Source organism: Rana temporaria, chromosome 1 (assembly GCF_905171775.1).
Source record: "Rana temporaria chromosome 1, aRanTem1.1, whole genome shotgun sequence".
NCBI classification, from domain to species: domain Eukaryota; kingdom Metazoa; phylum Chordata; class Amphibia; order Anura; family Ranidae; genus Rana; species Rana temporaria.
Window position 1 is genome coordinate 645,527,512 of NC_053489.1, and position 21,049 is coordinate 645,548,560.

A 21,049-nucleotide genomic window follows, 5' to 3' on the forward strand; every position below is an offset into this window, starting at 1 on the left:
GCATGAAAAAAACGTTGTTTTAAAAAAATGTCATTTAAAATGAACGTGTGTGGGCTTCACATCATTTTTCAGGTTCTGAAAAACGACAATTTTTTTTTGTTGAACATGGTACATTTTTTAACGACGTTTTAAACAATGTCGTTTTACGTGTTGTAAAAAATGATCGTGTGTGGGCTAAAACGACGCTAAAAGCCCGCGCATGCTCAGAAGAAACTTATGAGACGGGAGCGCTCGTTCTGGTAAAACTACCGTTCATAATGGAGTAAGCACATTCATCACGCTGTAACAGACAGAAAAGCGCGAATCGTCTTTTACTAACACGGAATCAGCTAAAGCAGCCCCAAGGGTGGCGCCATCCGCATGGAACTTCCCCTTTATAGTGCCGTTGTACGGCACCGCGCTTTGCTAGAGCATTTTTTTTAAATGATGGTGTGTGGGCAACGTCGTTTTAATGATGAAGCTGGAAAAACATAGGTTTTTTTCTAAATGCCGAAAAACGTAAAGATCATATGAAAAATCTTATTCCAGATATCTCTAATTCTTGGGCCGTCCCACCAGACATGTAACATCGTGCCTTCCATTTGACAACCCCGAAAACAAAGAGGAGACGCTAAAGGAAAAATCCTTGAGAGTCTCGACGGGGTCAAATACCACCTAGTAATAATCTTAAGGCAAGCTTTCGAGAGGGAAGTATAGCTTGGGATATTTTTTATAACCTAACCCTGCTTAAAACGTCTCCACATCTTTATCCCGGACCTGTCTGTTGTGTTCTTTGGCCTTCATGATGCTGTTTGTTCACTAAGGTTCCCTAACAAACCTCTGAGGGCTTCACAGAACAGTTGTATTTATACTGAGATAAAATTACACACAGGTGTACTCTATTTACTAATTAGGTGACTTCTGAAGGCAATTAGTTCCACTAGATTTTAGTTAGGGGTATCAGAGTAAGGGGGGGCTGAATACAAATGCACACCACACTTTTCACATATTTATTTGTAAAAAGTTTTGAAAACCATTTATCATTTTCCTTCCACTTCACAATGATGTGCCACTTTGTGTTAGTCTATCACTCACAATCCAGAGTTGTGTCGCACTAATACATGAGATGTGTTACTGGCCAGATCACCAGGCTACAGAGAGGAAAAAAACAAAAAATAAAACAAATCTAATGATTGGTAAGAGGCAATATATTACATCTTTGGTCTTGGATTTATTACAGCTTTAATTTTATATAAAATTACAACTCAATTTCACTGGCTCAGCGCTGGTCCTATAGAAGTGCATATGCAGCTCAGAGCATGCAGGTAGCAGGTGAAGGTTTTCTGGATTCGGTCACCTATGCTGGTAACTTGGGGCCAGATTCACAGAAGAGATACGACGGCGTATCTCCTGATACGCCGTCGTATCTCTGTGTTACGGCCGTCCTAACTATGCGACTGATTCATAGAATCAGTTACGCATAGCTAGCCCTAAGATCTGACAGGTGTAATTGAATTACACTGTCGGATCTTAAGGATGCAATTCTAGGCCGGCTGCTAGGTGGCGAGGCCATTGCGTTTGGCGTAGAATATGCAGATAACTAATTACGGCGATCCACGAAGACCCGCGTGTTCGTCGCAATCCTGTACGTCGTCGCTAGTCATTTTTACCCGTCGCAAAGTTACACCTGCTTTAACATGGCTTATCTTTAGATCAGCCATGTTAAAGTATGGCCGTCGTTCCCGCGTCGAATTTTGACATTTTTTTTTTTGCATAAGACGTCCGGGAATACGAAACGCCGTAACGCACGTCGCATTTAAAAAAAAAACGTCGTGGCGCGGTGATTTCGCGCAATGCACGTCGGGAAGTTTCCTAACGGAGCATGTGCATAACATTTGGCGCGGGAACGCGCCTAATTTAAATGGTGCCCGCCCCATTTGAATTGGGCGGGCTTGCGCCGAGCACATTTACGTTAAACCGCCGCAAGTTTACAGGTAAGAGTTCTGAGAATCAGGCACTTACGCTGTAAATCTGCTGCCGTGGAGCAACTTAATTGTATCTGAATCTGGCCCTTGGTACGTAATACAGCACCACACTTTATTGGTGATAAACCCAAAACCAAAAATGTAAATGTAATAAATAGCAGATCTAGTTCATTCCTTCATTCTGACGTTCCTTTACAGTAAAACATCCTCCTTGTTCTTCTCTTGCAGGAACTCAAAGACCCCCATTGTAGGGATGAGATGGCAGCTGCTCGAGGAGCTCTGAAGAAGAACGCCACCATGCTGTACACAGCCTCACAAGCTTTCCTCCGCCACGCGGATGTGGCAGCCACCAGGGCCAACCGGGACTATGTATTCAAACAAGTGCAGGAGGCTATTGCAGGGATCTCCAACGCTGCCCAGGCCACCTCGCCCACTGATGAGAAGCAGGGCCACACAGGCATTGGGGAGCTGGCCGCTGCCCTCAATGAGTTTGATGTGAGTATCTCAGATGCAGTGTTGCTCATCTTACTTTAAAAAAGTAATTAGTTACAGTTACAAATTACTTCTCCGAAAAAGTAATTGCGTTAGTGACTCAGTTACTACATTGAAAAAGTAAATAGTTACTCAGCAAAGAAACTGACCTTTTTTTCAATATTCTTCAACATGCCTCACTGTGCCATCTGTAACATGCCTCACTGTGCCATCTGTAACATGCCTCACTGTGCCATCTGTAACATGCCTCACTGTGCCATCTGTAACATGCCTCGATGATCTCCCTACTTTCTCCTGTTTGCAGAGATGTCAGACGGCGGCCATTTATTATTCAAAAGCCTCCTCCTCAGGCTGATCCGTGATAGGCGGAACAGTAATTTTACTAGCAGAGCCTCTGTTCAGTGTTCCGCCTATCAAGGATGTCCTCTCGCCCGAGGCCGAGGCTGAGGATGAGAAGACATCCGTGATAGGCTGAACACTAAACAGAGGCTCTGCTGGGAAAATTCGTGTTCCGCCTATCACGGAACAGTCAGAGGAGGAGGCGTGCTTTTTTAATAATGGATGGCCAACAGCTGACACAGGTAGATGTAATTGCGGTAACCCCACCCAAATAATGGGAACGGCGTTACCGTGAGGGGAAGAGTAATCGGGTAAATTACTCGTTACCCTCAAAAGGGGCATCGTTGGGTAACAGCGTTTTATTTAACGCCGTTACTGACAACACCGCTCAGATGTCATGTCGGTATGTTTACCTGTATTGTTGTACCAGGAGTCATTTAAAAAAAAAAGTACAACAAGCCCCCTGAGGAGTCAAACTGATCACTGCCCAGGTCCGCGTGAAGGCAACAGTCTCAGTGCACCAACAGTGCTAATTTGGTCAACTAAAACCTTTTTTTTACACCATATTTTCATCCACTGACAAAAACTATGATGAAAAATCAATTCCTTTTTCGTTAAGGAACAAAAACAAAATGAAAATGTAAAGGAGGGATGTTTACCCTCGGGAACTGCTTTCCACGGAGCTCCGCCGGCTTTCTCTGGATGGAGTCCAGCATTTGTAGATACAAGGTTTTCTGTGGAAGTTTAGACCATCAATGGCTGTTATCTGCAGCCTGAAGGGGGATGTTCCATTATGATGGTGGGGCTGTGTAGTTAAAGAGGCAGTAAACAACCCCCCGAAAAACGGGGGGGGGGGGGAACCTGCAAGAGAAAGGCATAATGAGCTAGTATGCATAGCATACTAGCTCATTATGTGGCACTTACTTGAAATCAAAGCTCCCGAAAGTCCTCCTCGTTCCCCTCCACCGCCGCCGCCATGTCCCCTTGCATCTTCTTCCTGTTATCGTCGCTCAGGCGCTGTGATTGGCCAGAGCGGGATGACGTCACTCCCGCGCACTTGCGCGGGTCCGACAGATCCCCGTTAGGGTGACCACGTGTCCCGGATTGCCCGGTACAGTCCCGCATTTTGCAGGTCTGTCCCGGGCACATTCATTCCAGGACAATACAGTGTCCCGGAATGAAACTGACACAGCCACCCCCGGGCCAATCTGATGCCCCCAAAAAAGGCCACCAGATCACTGCTTTACTCACTGACAGTACTTGTCCTGGCCAGAAATGGCTGGAGAAGCACAATCCCACCCCATGCTTGTGATTGGAGAAATCATAAATCCCGCCTCTTGTGTCCAATCACTGTGCTGTGATTCGTTACAGCACAAGCTGATTTTTGGGAAGGGAGGGTGCCCCTGAATAGAAGTTTGGAAATGTGGTCACCCTAATCCCTGTGCATGCGCGGGAATACGGCATTAACCCCAATAATGGCATTCACAAAAACGCACCCTCAGTGCGCCTGCGTCGTTGCAAATACTGCAGCTGCTGACTTTTAATATTAGGGCACTTACCTGTCCAGGGATCCCGCTATGTTGGCACCCCAGCCGATCTTTGGATCGACTCCCGGGTGCTGACACCACCATTCCTGGTAAGGGAACCAGGCAGTGAAGCCGAAAGGCACTTTCTAACTGGCCCGGCAGTGGAGGAAGGAGGAGGGGGGGCGAACTTCCAGGAGATTGGGCCACGGAAGTGGGGAAGGGGATCTGTCATAAACTGATCTCCCCCCCCCCCCCGAAAGGTGCCAAATGTGTCACGGGGGGGGGGGGGGAGAGAAAGCATACAAGCGGAAGTTCCACTTTCGGTTGGAACTCTGCTTTAATGCCATAAATAACAATGTATTATTCGTTTTTTCACTCCAGGAGTAAATAAGGAGTTTGGAAATTGTAGAGAAATGCTTAAATAATGTATTACAATGTAACTTAATGTAACTTAACCCATTCGATTTTAGTCGACTAAATACGTACTGGAGATTTAGTCGACTAAATACAACTAAAACAATTGCAGAAAACTAAAATGGGACTAAAACTAAAATGGCATTTTAGTCAAAAGACTAAAACAAAATTTGCTGCCAAAATTACCACTGTACTCCAAGAGCCGTTCTGGCACCACTACATTAAAATATACATATACAGTATATATCTAAAAAAAATACTCCTGCCCTCTAGTGTCCTTAAATGGTAAGTCCACTATTGTGAATAATAAAAAAAAAAAATAGCAAAAAAAAATAAAAAAAATCTAGTATATACAATTGCTACACAAGTAATAATGGAATTGAATGTTATTACTCACTTCAGACACATGCTATAGCTGAAAGATGGCTACAGTGCGGCTCTCAAGTTCTGGGAGGGCACCCATGGACGTCCTCCCCGAACCACGTCCTCCATGTGCCCTCTGGGGCATGCATCTCACGCACTCTGTGATTGCGGTGTCCTTCAGCTAATAACATATCATGGCTAAGGCCCAATCACACCGTCCCTTTAACAAACACAGCTGATCACATGTAAAAAAAACTTGCCAGTTATCGCCATTCATTTCTTTAGGCGCTAACCGGAGAGGAGAGAATCAGTAACTGGCAAGTGTGACAGCGGAAATTTACACAAATAATCAGGGCACTGATCATCAGTGCAGTCCCATCAGTGTCAATCAGTGGTGCCTATAAGTGCCCATCAGTGCTGCCTATTAGTGCCTCCTCATCAGTGCCTCCTCATTAGTGCCACCTATCAATGTCCATCAGTGCCGCATATCGGTGCCTCCTCATCACTGTCCATCAGTGCAAACTGATATTTTTTTACTTTTTGGTCTTTTTTTATTTGTTTAACAAAAACAAAAATTAAAATCATTGTTGATTAAATACCACCAAAATAAATCTCTACCTGCCTCAAAGAAATGATAAAAATGTCATATGTGTACAGTGTTGCATGAACGCACAATTGTCATTCAAAGTGCGACCACACTGAAAGCTAAAAAATTGACTTGGGCAGGAAGGGGGTGAAAGTGGCAAGTAGGTGAAGTCATTAAAAATGTCCTTTCACTTTTAATCTCCAGCACTGTATTTTGTTTTGTAAAATGCAATATGGCTACCTGGAGGTGTTCTGTATGCAGATAGTATACAGAACAGCCCCCAGAAATGTAATTTCCTGCTTGTCTGATTGGCTCACTGACAGTGGCATCACTAGGGTTGGTGTCACTCGGTGCTGTAAAACATGGTGTCACCCCCCCTCTGTCTAGGCTGCCCAGCACCAAGCAGGCAGGGCACAGGGCGCACCCCAAACCAGCCCCTGTAAATGATAGTATAGGGCAGTATAGTGGCAGGTTAGGGTAGAATAGAGTTGTATAGTGGCAGGTTGTTGTAGTGGGGTGGTATAGGACATGTTAAGGTGGTATATGGCATGTTGGGGTGATATAGGGTAGTGTGGGGTGGTATAGGGCAAGTTAGTGTTGCATAGGGCAGGTTGGGGTGGTATAGGGCAAGTTAGGGTGGTACAGGGCAGGTTGGGGTGGTATAGTGCAAGTAAGGGTGGCCTAGGGCAAGTTGGGACGGCATGAGAAAGGTTGGGGTGGTACAGGGCAAGTTAGGGTGGCATTGGACAGGTTGGGGTGGTATAGGGCAAGTTATGGTGGAATAGGGCAGATTAGGGTGGTACAGGGCAAGTTAGGGTGGCACAGGGCAAGTTGGGGTGGCACGGGAAAGTTTGGGGTGGTACAGGGCAGGCTGGGGTGGTACAGGTCAGGCTGTGGTGGCACAGGGCAGGCTGGGGTGGTACAGGGCAGGTTGGGGTGGTACAGGGCTGTTTGGGGGGGTACAGGGCAGGCTGGGTGGTATAGGGCTGTTTGGGGTGGTACAGGGCAGGCTGGGGTGGTACAGGGCAGGCTTGGTGATACAGGGCAAGCTGGGGTGGTACAGGTCAGGCTGGGGTGGCACGAAACAGGCTGGGGTGGCACAGATCAGGCTGGGGTGGTACAGGGCAGGCTGGGATTGCACAGGGCAGGCTGGGCATGTCAGCAAAAAAACCCCCAAAAAAAACAGGATGGTGTCACCCCTCTAGCGGGTGTCACCCGGTGCGGACCGCACCCCCCGCACCCCCCTAGCAACACCTCTGCTCACTGATTTTCCCTAGGAGTCAGATTTTGGGCATCCCCAGCAACATAATGCCATGCATTGCACATGGCTGCGGGGGGCACTGGCAGAGCGGCTGAAAGCAACAGGAGCAATAATTCTTGCTGCAGATATGTGGAAAACCCCCAGGCTGCTGCCTCTGCAGTTAAAGGGGAAGTGGTCGGGGGGGTGGTAATAAAAATGTGGCTCGACCGCGCAGCCAGGAGACTTGGCAAGAGTTATGTGTGGCATCCATGCAGCGTAGAGATCAAGCAGAAGGAGAACTGCCAGTGTTGTGTGTTCTGTTCATGTAGAAAAGGAGAGGGATGACCTCATTTAGCCGGTATCCTCATTTAAGGTCTAAGTAGTCTTCAGAGGTTCTGCATAACACATTTGCAGCGTACATCACTGGAGGTACATTAGGATTCTTATCAGCCTTTAATTTCTAGATTCATAAATTTGCTCCAGTAAACACTATTCCCCAGATTCATTAAGTTTTTGCAAAGTATTAAGGGATAAGTGTTCATCTGTGTGCGTTTAATTCTTTTTTTATATTAAGCTTCAATATTCCAGAGAATGCAGTATAGTGCTCCAATGATGAAGATAGAAGAAGGTACACCTGTCCTCCGATTTGGATGTCTTTGTTTTTTTTTTAAATCTGAAGTTTAGGTATGGCAATTTTTTACCTATCATAGTATCATTGGTCCAGCTTGGATCAATGTAAGTACTGTATGTATGTGCCATACCTGTGGGATCCCTGTAGTAGGCACCATTCAGAGAACGGGTCTTCTCCGCTCTCTCTCTCTCTCTCTCTCTCTCTCTCTCTCTCTTCTCACAGGAGATTCAGTAGCAATCCCACTGCTGCCAATCAAAGCCTGTAGGAAGGGAGCAGGGGCAGAGTCATGCCACTCTGTGTGTGTCTATGGATGCACACAGCGAGGTGCTTAATCGAGCCTGTATGAGTGCCCCCCATAGAGAGCAGTTTGCTATGGAGGTAATCAGAGAAAAGGAGGAGTCAAGAACGCTGGTGGGGGATCCCAAAAGAGGAGGATCGGAGATGCTCTGTGCAAAACCAGTACAACCAACAGGTAAGTATAACCTTATTATTAGAAAAAAAAAAGGCTTTACAATCACTATAAGTCATACAATGAGTCATAGGAAAATCAGCTTTAAAATTTGTATCGGTGTCTACTTCAATACTATAACTGATTGCTATGTTGAACATTTCTAACCCCACTAAGCATTTTCATGCAATAGCAGTAGGAACTACTAAGCTCTGATCAATGTAGTACTGAGACATGATATGGTGTTATCTTTTGTCTAATGGTGCCACCTTGTGTACAACTGGAGTATTACAACACTGTGTTCTCAGCTCATCAAAACTTCAATAAGTCTATGTTGTAGGTGTTTTATTAGAATTTCTGTAGACAAGTAAGTGTATCGCTTTCTTTATATATATTTATTTATGTTTATATATATATATATATATATATATATATATATATATATATATATATATATATATATATATATATATATATATATATATATAAAACATAAATAAATATATATAAAGAAAGTGATATACTTACTTGTCTACAGAAATTCTAATAAAACACCTACAACATAGACTTATTGAAGTTTTGAAGTATTTAATTATATATATATATATAATATATACACACACAGTATCTCACAAAAGTGAGTACACCCCTCACATTTTTGTAAAAAAGAAACAATTTTTATCTTTTCATGTGACGACTCTGAAGAAATGACACTTTGCTACAATGTAAAGTAGTGAGTGTACAGCTTGTATAACAGTGTAAATGTGACGTCCCCTCAAAATAACGCAACACACAGCCATTAATGTCTAAACTGCTGGCAACAAAAGTGAGTACACCCCTAAGTGAAAATGTCCAAATTGGTCCCAATTAGCCATTTTCCCTTCCTGGTGTCATGTGACTTGTTAGTGTTACAAGATCTCAGGTGTGAATGGGGAGCAGGTGTGTTAAATTTGGTGTTTTCGCTCTCACTCTCTCATACTGGTCACTGGAAGTTCAACAGGGAAAAGAACTCTCTGAGGATCTGAAAAAAAAAAATTGTTACTCTACATAAAGATGGCCTAGGCTATAAGAAAATTGCCAAGACCCTAAAACTGAGCTGCAGCACGATGGCCAAGACCATAAAGCGATTTAACAGGACGGGTTCCACTCAGAACAGGCCTCGCCATGGTGGACCAAAAAAGTTGAGTGCACATGCTCAGCATCATATCCAGAGGTTGTCTTTGGGAAATAAACGTATGAGTGCTGCCAGGATTGCTGCAGGGATTGAAGGGGTGGGGGGTCATCCTGTCAGTGCTCAGACCATACGCTACACACTGCATCAACTTGGTCTGCATGGCTGTCGTCCCAGAAGGAAGCCTCTTCTAAAGATGATGCACAAGAAAGCCCGCAAACAGTTTGCTGAAGACAAGCAGACTAAGGACATGGATTACTGGAACCATGTCCTGTGGTCTGATGAGACCAAAATAAACTTATTTGGTTCAGATGGTGTCAAGTGTGTGTGGTGGCAACCAGGTGAGGAGTACAAAGACAAGTGTGTCTTGCCTACAGTCAAGCATGGTGGTGGGAGTGTCATGGTCTGGGGCTGCATGAGTGCTGTCGGCACTGGGGAGCTACAGTTCATTGAGGGAACCATGAATGCCAACATGTACTGTGACATACTGAAGCAGAGCATGATCCCCTCCCTTCGGAGACTGGGCTGCAGGGCAGTATTCCAACATAACGACCCCAAACACACCTCCAAGACGACCACTGCCTTGCTAAAGAAGCTGAGGGTAAAGGTGATAGACTGGCCAAGCATGTCTCCAGACCTAAACCCTATTAAGCATCTGTGGGACATCCTCAAACAGAAGGTGGAGGAGCGCAAGGTCTCTGATATCCACTATTTCCGTGATGTCATCATGGAGGAGTGGAAGATGACTCCAGTGGCAACCTGTGAAGCTTTGGTGAACTACATGCCCAAGAGGGTTAAGACAGTGCTGGAAAATAATGGTGGCCACACAAAATATTGACACTTTGGGCCAAATTTGGACATTTTCACTTAGGGGTGTACTCACTTTTGTTGCCAGCGGTTTAGACATTAATGGCTGTGTGTTGAGTTATTTTGAGGGGACAGCAAATTTACATTGTTATACAAGCTGTACACTCACTACTTTACATTGTAGCAAAGTATAATTTCTTCAGTGTTGTCACATGAAAAGATAGAAGAAAATATGTACAAAAATGTGAGGGGTGTACTTACTTTTGTGATATACTGTATATATCCAGATGAGGAAAAGAGCACTCATCTGTCTTCAAGGTGCATGCAATCAGTCCCTCCCACAGGCCACATATAAGAAAAAAGTCTGGGATTACTGCACTCAAATGTATTGAAAAACAGAAGAAAAATATATATACAAATATAGTCATAAGGTCGTTCCATCCTGATGTTTTGCATTATATATATTGTAGTAGAACAAATAAATAAAGTAGATAGATAGATAGATAGATAGATAGATAGATAGATAGATAGATGCAACACCCTGGAGTTTAGGCTCTGTTGCTCCTCAAAAAATGTACCTGCCAGGTACAGTTGCCTTGGCTAATTGATAGGAGATCAATTAATTTCTCCCAAAGTTTGGCCTTCTGCACTTTTCTCTTCTACCACTAGGTGGCCGGGTACTTGGTGGTACTGGATACAAGTGCCAAGATTCTCATAGACGCGCCTATCTATAGGCGGGCGAAGCGTATCTCAGATACACTACGCCACCGTAACTTAGTGAGGCAGGTCCCGTATTCACAATGAACTTGCGCCCAAAGTTACGGCGGCGTAGTGTAACTGTGCCAGCATAAGCCTGCGTAATTCAAAGTAGGCTGGTGTGGGCGTGTTTTATGGTAATGAATTGTGACCCGATGTGATTGACGCTTTTAACGAACGCGCATGCGCCGTCCGTGAACGTATCCCAGTGCGCATGCTCAAAATTACGCCGCAAATAGTCAATGCTTTCGACGTGAACGTAACTTACGTTCAGCCCTATTCACGGACGATTTACGCAAACGAAGTAAAATACGATGCTGTTCGTCCGTTTCCGACGTCCATACCTAACATGACTTACCCCTGCTTTATGAGGGGTAACTTTACGACGGCGTATGTCTTACGTAAACAACGTATCTTGATACGCCGGGCGCACGTACGTTCGTGAATCGGCGTATCTAGCTAATTTGCATATTCGATGCGGAAATCTACGGAAGCGCCACCTAGAGGCCAGCGCAAATATGCAACTAAGATACGACGGCGTAAGACACTTACGCTGCTCATATCTAAGCCGAATTTATGTGCAACTGATTCTAAGAATCAGGCGCATAGATACAACGGCTCGCATTCGGACTTAGGACGGCGTACATGGCGATACGCCGTCGTAAGTCCTTTGAGAATCTGGGCCAAGAAGTGCAATACAAGGTAGGATTATGGGCATATGGGGTATCTCAGCCAATGGGCAGGGGTTTTCTTGAATCTCTAGGCCTGCTGGGAGAACCGATATATTTGGGTGGAGTAAGGTGATCTGTGTTCTGTGTGTGGACGGCTGTCTAGGTTAAGGTGACCACATTTTTTTAATTAAATCCGGGGACATATTTTTTTTTTACTAGTAATGGTGGCAATCAGCGGCTCTCTGCCTGTCGCCCCTCCGCCGCCCGCCTCACAGCCTGTCAAGTCTTACATTCCGGGCCCCCCGGCTACTACTGGGTGGGGAGCGGAGGAAGATCACTCCACCAGGGAAGGCAAGGAGATGAGCAGGCAGGCGGCTGGCTGGCCGGGACTTGAGCCAAGGCAGAAGAACATGCGAGCGGAGCTGAATGGGCATTCCCCCGAACCTGAAGAAATATTCCCTCCACTCCGACCAGCACATGATCATCATAAGGGGGCACAGATAATGGAAAGAAATACACCCCCTAAGCTAGTAGGAGCGGCGAAGCGGGGGGGTGTAACTCAGAATTTGTGTTTTAATTCTGCATTGACTGTCTGTGAAATTGCCCCAGCCCCTGTTCAAATACAATCCGGGGACAAAACCAGGGACAGATTTGGTTCGGGGACAGTGTCCTCACTCCGGGGACTGTCCCCGGAAACCGGGGATGTCTGGTCACCCTAGTCTAGGTGGATGTGTGTTGTATGCCTGGGCTGCTAGGCTGGAGATTGGGCCTATCCAAAAGCAAGAGAGCAGTGCAGGGTTGGGATTGCGGCTTGCAGTCTAACCAGAAGTGACAGTTCTGCCGGTCAGAGAATCTGTCGTGGTCGGAGGTAGAAGGGAAGCTGTCTCCACTAAGGGTCCATCCACCTTATTACCAGGGAGTACAGTGAGTAACTGAAGCAAGTACCAGAGCAGTATTCTCACCAACCGGGCACAGTGAAGAATCTTGAAACTTCAGCAGGTGTCAAGCCAGAGACCCGGCCAGCAAAGGTGATGCTTGCAGAGCAGCCTTATGTGTCAAGCCAGGGACCGAGCAGGCCATTGGGGCGAAGCTTGAGAAGTATCTGGAGAGCCAAGCTAGGGACCCAGCAGAGAAGAGGGGGTGACGCTTGAGAAGTATCTGGAGAGCCAAGCTAGGGACCCAGCAGAGAAGAGGGGGTGACGCTTGAGAGGTATCTGGAGAGCCAAGCTAGGGACCCAGCAGAGAAGAGGGGGTGACGCTTGAGAAGTATCTGGAGAGCCAAGCTAGGGACCCAGCAGAGAAGAGGGGGTGACGCTTGAGAAGTATCTGGAGAGCCAAGCTAGGGACCAGGGGCGGACTGACAACTCATGGGGCCCCCGGGCAATAGAAGAGTATGGGGCCCCTCTGGCTTACAGATGGCCACCACGCCAGGAGGTAGTGCAGAGGCGGGCAGCTAAAATCTTGGGATATTCAAATTAAAAGCATGTCATTTTCGGACATATCGGGGACAGATCTAAAAAAAACACAGATTTTTACATACTGTCCCTGGTTTTACTGAGCCTGGCAACCCGGATGGGGCCCCCTAGTGGCATGGGGCCCTCGGGCAGTGCCCGAGTGACTCAATGGTCAGTCCGCCCCTGCTAGGGACCCAGCAGAGAAGAGGGGGTGACGCTTGAGAAGTATCTGGAGAGCCAAGCTAGGGACCCAGCAGAGAAGAGGGGGTGACGCTTGAGAAGTATCTGGAGAGCCAAGCTAGGGACCCAGCAGAGAAGAGGGGGTGACGCTTGAGAAGTATCTGGAGAGCCAAGCTAGGGACCCAGCAGAGAAGAGGGGGTGACGCTTGAGAAGTATCTGGAGAGCCAAGCTAGGGACCCAGCAGAGAAGAGGGGGTGACGCTTGAGAAGTATCTGGAGAGCCAAGCTAGGGACCCAGCAGAGAAGAGGGGGTGACGCTTGAGAAGTATCTGGAGAGCCAAGCTAGGGACCCAGCAGAGAAGAGGGGGTGACGCTTGAGAAGTATCTGGAGAGCCAAGCTAGGGACCCAGCAGAGAAGAGGGGGTGACGCTTGAGAAGTATCTGGAGAGCCAAGCTAGGGACCCAGCAGAGAAGAGGGGGTGACGCTTGAGAAGTATCTGGAGAGCCAAGCTAGAGACCCAGCAGAGAAGAGGGGGTGACGCTTGAGAAGTATCTGGAGAGCCAAGCTAGGGACCCAGCAGAGAAGAGGGGGTGACGCTTGAGAAGTATCTGGAGAGCCAAGCTAGGGACCCAGCAATGAAGAGGGGGTGACACTTGAGAAGTATCTGGAGAGCCAAGCTAGGGACCCAGCAGTGAAGAGGGGGTGACGCTTGAGAAGTATCTGGAGAGCCAAGCTAGGGACCCAGCAGAGAAGAGGGGGTGACGCTTGAGAAGTATCTGGAGAGCCAAGCTAGGGACCCAGCAGTGAAGAGGGGGTGACGCTTGAGAAGTATCTGGAGAGCCAAGCTAGGGACCCAGCAGAGAAGAGGGGGTGACGCTTGAGAAATATCTGGAGAGCCAAGCTAGGGACCCAGCAGAGAAGAGGGGGTGACGCTTGAGGAAGAAACCCCTGTGAAGTTTGGAGGAGCTCCAGGGATTCAGTGGCAGTGAATCATCTAGTCTAGTGAGAGACTTGGAGCTCAGTGGGCTGAAGAACTACAAAGAGTGATTGCAGTGTAAGTGAAGGAACTGTTACACTTTCTGTTAGGAACTGTTAAAGACTGTTGCCATAGGCGACAGTATTCCTGCACATGCAGATGTGGTATCTTGTTGGATGCCTTTCCCTGCATGGCTGTCCTGTTGAAGTCTAGGAGTCTGCCAATTAATCTTGCAACTACCTAAGGGTGTCCTGGCCCTAACCCTCTCTCCCAATTTCCAAAGTTCTGTTTCAATACCCTGAGTGGACGTCATATGACGTCCTCAGGATATTGAGCCGATGCGCGCCCCCGGGGGCGGGCATCGCGGCCATCGTTGTTGCAGGGTGTCAGTCTGACACCCCGCAACACCGATCTAGGTAAAGAGTCTCCGACGGATGTAAACAGGAAAAGCCGGTAATCTGTCAAACGCGTGTAGAGGAGAGCCAATCGGCTGCTCCTCTGACAGGGGGGGTTTGTGCTGATCGATTATCAGCACAGCCCCCCCGAGGATGCCCACACTGGACCACCAGGGATGCCACTAGACCACCAGGGATGCCACCACAGGTATGCCACCCTAGACAATCACAAATAATGGATGCCAATCAGTGCCCACAATTTATGCCAATCAGTGCCCACAATGGGCATCACTGATTGGCAGGCATTATTGTTTGGCACTGATTGGCATCCATTAGTACGTTAGTGCCACCTATCAGTGCCCATCTATGCCCATCCGTGCCACCTATCGGCGCCCATCCATGCCGCCTATTAGTGCCCATCCATGCCGCCTATCAGTGCCCATCCATGCCACCTATCCGTGCCCATCAATACCACCTATCCTTTCCACATCCATGCCTCCTATCCATGCCCATCCATGCCACCTATCTGTGCCCATCCATGTCGCCTATCTGTGCCCATCCGTGTTGCCTATCTGTGCCCATCCGTGCCGCCTATCAGTGCCCATCCATGCCACCTATCAGTGCCGCATATTAGTGCTCTTCATCAGTGCCCATCAATGCCACCACATTAGTGCCACCTCATTGGTGCCCATCAGTGCCACCTTATCAGTTCCTGTCAGTGCAGTACCCTCAGTGCCCATCCGTGAAGGAGAAAACTTACTTATTTACAATGTTTTATAACTGAAACAAAAAAAACATATTTTTTTCAAAATTTTCAGTAATTTTTTTATTTTTTTTGCAGAAAAAAAAAATCCCAGAGGTGATCAAATACCACCAAAAGAAATGAATGAATGACTTGTATAGCGCAACTCATGCGAACTGAATCGCCTCTGGGCGCTATTGAAGCTCTATTTGTGTGAAAAAAATGATAAAAATTTAGGGCCAGATTCACAAAAGAGATACGCCGTCGTATCTCTCAGAGTATCTATGCGGCTGATTCATAGAATCAGTTACGCATAGATAGCCCTTAGATCTGACAGGTGTAATTGGTTTACACTGTCGGATCTTAGGATGCAATACCGCGGCCGCCGCTGGGGGGAGTTTGCGTCGTAAACCAGCGTCGGGTATGCAAATTAGGAGTTACGGCGATCCACAAAGGTTTTTTCCTTTATTACGTCGTCGCAAGTTTTAGATTCCCGTTGCAAAGATAGGGCACCTTTAATATGGTGTAAAAGTGCTCCACCATGTTAAAGTATGCCCGTCTTTCCCGCGTCGCTTTTGAATTTTTTTTTAATTTTTTTGTTTTCCCGGCGTAAGTACGTTGAGCACGTCGCGATTCTCAAAACGTCGGCGCGTCGTAATTTAGCGCATAGCACGTCGGGAAAATTTGCGACCGGAGCATGCGCAGTAAGTCCGGCGCGGGAGCGCGCCTAATTTAAATGGTACCCGCCCCATTTGAATTGGGCCGCCTTGCGCCGGACGTGTTTACGATACACTGCCACAATTTTCCAGGTAAGTGCTTTGTGGATCGGGCACTAAAACTTAAAACTTGCGGCGGTGTAACGTAAACGGGTTACGTTACGCTGCGCCGCCGGTATGTGAATCTGGCCCTTAGTTTGGGTACATATATATATGTATTTATTTAATATTCTACTACAAGACATCGCTTCTTGGGGAATATTTATTGCAATATGAAGCCTTTATTCTTGAAAATTCCATTATACCTGAACCAGATGTGTTGCGTTATGAGAAAGAGCTGCTAATTATGTTTACCAATAAAGCATGCACACTTGGAGACATAGGCTGACAGTCCATAGAAAAGGCTGATGTATTTCTGAGCATCTTTTTGTGACAATCCATCCTACAACTGCTTATCGTTCTCAGTTTGCACAAAACGTTCTCTCTCTATCTCCCTTCAACATCCTTTCCCTGTTTAGTTCAAGCATTATATAAAAGATGTGTGTCAGTGCCATCTTCTGGCAGGTTTGTAGTACTACAGTTAGGCTAAACTGTAAGCCTACACTTCCCTTTACTTACAAGAGTATATACAGTATCTCACAAAAGTGAGTACACCCCTCACATTTTTGTAAATATTTTATTCTATCTTTTCATGTGACAACACTGAAGAAATGACACTTTGCTACAATGTAAAGTAGTAAATGTACAGCTTGTATAACGGTGTAAATTTGCTGTCCCCTCAAAATAACTTAACACACAGCCATTAATGTCTAAACCGCTGTGAGTACACCCCTACGTGAAAATGTCCAAATTGGGCCCAATTAGCTATTTTCCCTCCCTGGTGTCATGTGACTTATTAGTGTTACAAGGTCTCAAGTGTGAATGGGGAGCAGGTGTGTTAAATTTGGTGTTATCGCTCTCACTCTCTCATACTGGTCACTAAAAGTTCAACATGGCACCTAATGGCAAAGAACTCTCTGAGCATCTGAAAAAAAGAATTGTTAATCTACATGAAGATGGCCTAGGCTATACAAAGATTGCCAAGACCCTGAAACTAAGCTGCAGCACGGTGGCCAAGACCATACAGAGGTTTAACAGGACAGGTTCCACTCAGAACAGGCCTCGCCATGGTGGACCAAAGAAATTGAGTGCGCGTGCTCAGCGTCATATCCAGAGGTTGTCTTTGGGAAATAGACGTATGAGTGCTGCCAGCATTGCTGCAGAGGTTGAAGGGGTGGGGGGTCAGCCTGTCAGTGCTCAGATCATACGCTACACACTGCATCAAATTGGTATGCATGGCTGTCCTCCCAGAAGGAAGCCTCTTCTAAAGATGATGCACAAGCAAGCTCGCAAACGGTTTGCTGAAGACAAGCAGACTAAGAACATGGATTACTGGAACCATGACCTGTGGTCTGATGAGACCAAAATAAACTTATTTGGTTCAGATGGTGTCAAAAGTGTGTGGGAGTGGTGAGGAGTACAAAGACAAGTGTGTCTTGCCTACAGTCAAGCATGGTGGTGGGAGTGTCATGGTCATAAGTGCTGCCGGCACTGGGGATCTACAGTTCATTGAGGGAACTATGAATGGCAACATGTACTGTGACACACTGAAGCAGAGCATGATCCCCTCCCTTCAGAGCATGGGCTGCAGGGCAGTATTCCAACATGATTACGGCCCCAAATACACCTCAAAGATGGCCACTGCCTTGCTAAAGAAGCTGAGGGTAAAGGTGACGGACTGGCCAAGCATGTCTCCAGACCTAAACCCTATTGGTGAGATACTGTGTGTGTGTGTGTGTGTGTATGTCTATATATATATATATATATATATATATATATATATATATATATATATATATATATATATATATATCTATATATATATATTTATTTAATTTGCTGTTTGTGTCTCATTAGGGACACTTCCCTCCCCTTGCCATGTAGAAGCAAGAGCGGATCTCCACACATTCCTTTGCAGACAGTCATCACTGTAAGAGGTGTCTGCATTGCAAGATTTAAAAATTGCTAAAGGCTAATGCCCTGTACACACGATCGGTTCATCCGATAAAAACGGACCGATGGATTTTCTCATCAGATGTCCGATGAAGCTGACTTTCATCAGTCTTGTCTACATACGATCAGTTAAAAATCCGATAGTGTCCAACGCGGTGACGTAAAACACTACGATGTGCAGAGAAAAATGAAGTTCAATGCTTCCGAGCATGCGTCGACTTGATTCTAAGCATGCGTGGATTTTTGACCGATTGACTTCCACACAGACGATATTTTTTGTCTATCGTTTTTTTAACCATCAGATAATTTTAAAACAGGTTCTAAGTTTTTTCACGGATGGGAAAAAAAACTATGGGGCCCACACACGGTTGGTTCGTCCGATGAAAACGCTCCATCGGACCGTTTTCATCAGACGAACCGATCGTGTGTACAGGGCATAAGGGATTGTTTGGACTTGTGGCTGGAGGGGTATTAAAAATGCATGGTTGTTTGTGCCCCCCAGCTGCCCCCCCCCACTTAAGCTGCAATGCCAGCGAACAGGGGCATTCACATGGTCATGATGCTGCATGATGTGCGAATGGCAAAAATGATCCAACATGCCATGCTCAGCAAGCAGTAAGCCCACTGAACATGACCCATGGGAATATGAAGGCATATTGGAATAAAAATAAGTCTAAATTCAAGTATAAAAATAAAAATAATGATAGAAACTATAATAAGAATATAGATGGTCTGGTGTATAATGGAACCTGCGGATCAAGTGTACAGGAAGATTTCCCTCCCCCTCAGTCGCATAGGAGTGTGTCAGTAGAGATAAATAAGAGTGGTATGCAAAATAGGGTAGCTGAAGAGCAGAGAATAGATGACCCCCCAGCACAGGAGGACATCACCAATGAGATAGAGCCACAAGAAGCCCCTACTCGTCCTGTACCTACTACTTATAATAGGGTTGGAAAATCAAAAGACGATAATTCTTTTTTTGGGGAGGGAGCTGCGGGATGGACAAAACCCGCAGCGCAGAAAAAAACAATAGCCAGATCGGTCCCCTCCCCTCCAAGCACTCGGAGACTGGGAAACCCACGAGAAGAGGCCAGAGGGGGGGGTAAGAAATCCAAGAAGGGAGCAGAAGAAGTAGGAGGACACTACTATCAAAATCTTCAATTTGTCTAAATGTACTTTCACAGACAAAGAACTTGAGCTGCTCAGAAGAGGCCTTAATTATGCCCCAGAGAGTCCCCCCAACCTGTTTGAACTATTTATCGATTTAAACAAGTTTTTGCGCAATCTGACAATTAAATGTCACTTCAGGTTGAAAGAAATCAATGGGGCAGCTAGGGACGACCAAGGAATAATTACCTCAGCATCTGGGGAGGAGCCTCTGGATAATAATATGCTAGATATTCTAGAGGAATTATATGGGGATGGAGGTGAGATCTTGCAGATGAAGCGATTGCATTGGCATATGAAGAAGGGACACAAATTTTAGACCAAAGTCTAGCTTCTACCCATTTTGGAATAAAGGCAACTGCATACCCACCTTCTATGACATAGTGATGGAGGAATTTAGGAAAATTTATGGGAACAAAAATCAGAAGTACAATAAGGGTCATGAGGTAGGCCTGGAGGCCCCCTTGAACAGTTTGAAGAAAAACTCAGAAATCATAATTAGGAAAGCTGACAAAGGAGGAGGTCTAGTCGTACAAGACAGAGTGCACCATCTGAAGGAAGCTTTTAGGCTAATTGGAGACATCAACACCTATGAGAGGCTTTTTTGGGACCCAACGGTGACCTATAATGCTGAAAAATTGTTGGATAGGGCACTATCAAATAAGATTTTGACCAAAAATGAACATCAATTTCTGTATTCAAAACACCCAGTGGTTCCCCACTTCTACCATATCCTCAAGGTGCATAAAGACATGGAAAGACCACCAGGAAGACCCATCATTGCAGGAATGGATAGTCTGACCAGAAACCTTGGGAGCTATAGCGATCATTTCCTGCAAAGTCTAGTCATAAACTTACCATTGTATAGTTAAGACTCAGGTCACGCCTTGGAGATACTAACAGCTAGATATGTGCATTCCCGTTCGTACGAATGTTATTTTCGTACGAAAATGTTCATTTTCGTACCCGCAGAATAATGTGTACATACGAAAAAAATAAAGCACCAAAATACGAAAACGACAGGATTACGAATGAGCTGCATAACGAACAACCGCAAATACGAACGAACGAACGATCTGACGAAAATACGACAAAACGAAAACGGCAAAAGAACAAAAATTACATCTATAACAAATGATTTGCATTCTGTATCCTGTTTGAATCCCCTCTCTGTTCGTATCCTCAGCCGTATGTTCACACGACATCCACAACAAAGGATTTGCATTCTGTATCCTGTTTGAATCCCCTCTCTGTTCGTATCCTCAGCCGTATGTTCACACGACATCCACAACAAAAGATTTGCATTCTGTATCCTGTTTGAATCCCCTCTCTGCTCGTATCCTCAGCTGTATGTTCACACGACATCCACAACAAAAGATTTGCACTCTGTATCTTGTTTGAATCCCTTCTCTGTTCGCACCCTCAGTCGTATGCTCATATGACATCCACAACAAAAGACCCGCACCCTGTATTTTGAATTCCTTTTTTCTGTTTGTATTTTGGATTCAACAGAATGCAAATCTTTTGCCACAGATGTCACACGAACACACGACCGAAAACACCAAAAGAAAAAGGACCCAAAATACAGAATAGAAATCTTTTATTATAGATGTCATTTTCGTTTTTTTGAATGGGCAGTCAGTGTAGTTAGTAAAGCAGCTTCTCTTTTGTGCTGAGTAGTACAGTAAAGCCAAATAAACTTTTCTGTGGATTTTCATCTGAAGGGAGATCAGTTGGCCAGACTTTTGAACCCAAAAATGGTTTTCTGATGGAGTTTAAAAACGAACAAATTTTCTGAGAACGAACGGAAAACGATCGTTTTTATGTTTGTTGTTAAAAAAGTCTGACCAAGTGTATGGGGCTTAACAATAGTTAATATGGATGAGCCGCGTGTTGAAAGTGCCGCGAATCCCGCGATATATTTACGAAAGTACAAAATGACGAAAATCCTTTTTCTA

General features: G+C 45.7%; 1 protein-coding gene across 3 annotated transcripts in view; it reads left to right on the top strand.

The window, feature by feature from the left end:
* The window catches only part of LOC120924528 (catenin alpha-2-like), a 612,642-nt gene that overhangs the window by 531,836 nt on the left and 59,757 nt on the right, over nt 1–21,049 (top strand). For all 3 annotated transcript variants that reach the window (XM_040335489.1, XM_040335490.1, XM_040335491.1), the window contains exon 6: nt 2,193–2,459. In XM_040335489.1, the coding sequence (XP_040191423.1) occupies nt 2,193–2,459 (267 nt within the window). The remainder of the gene's footprint in view (nt 1–2,192; nt 2,460–21,049) is intronic.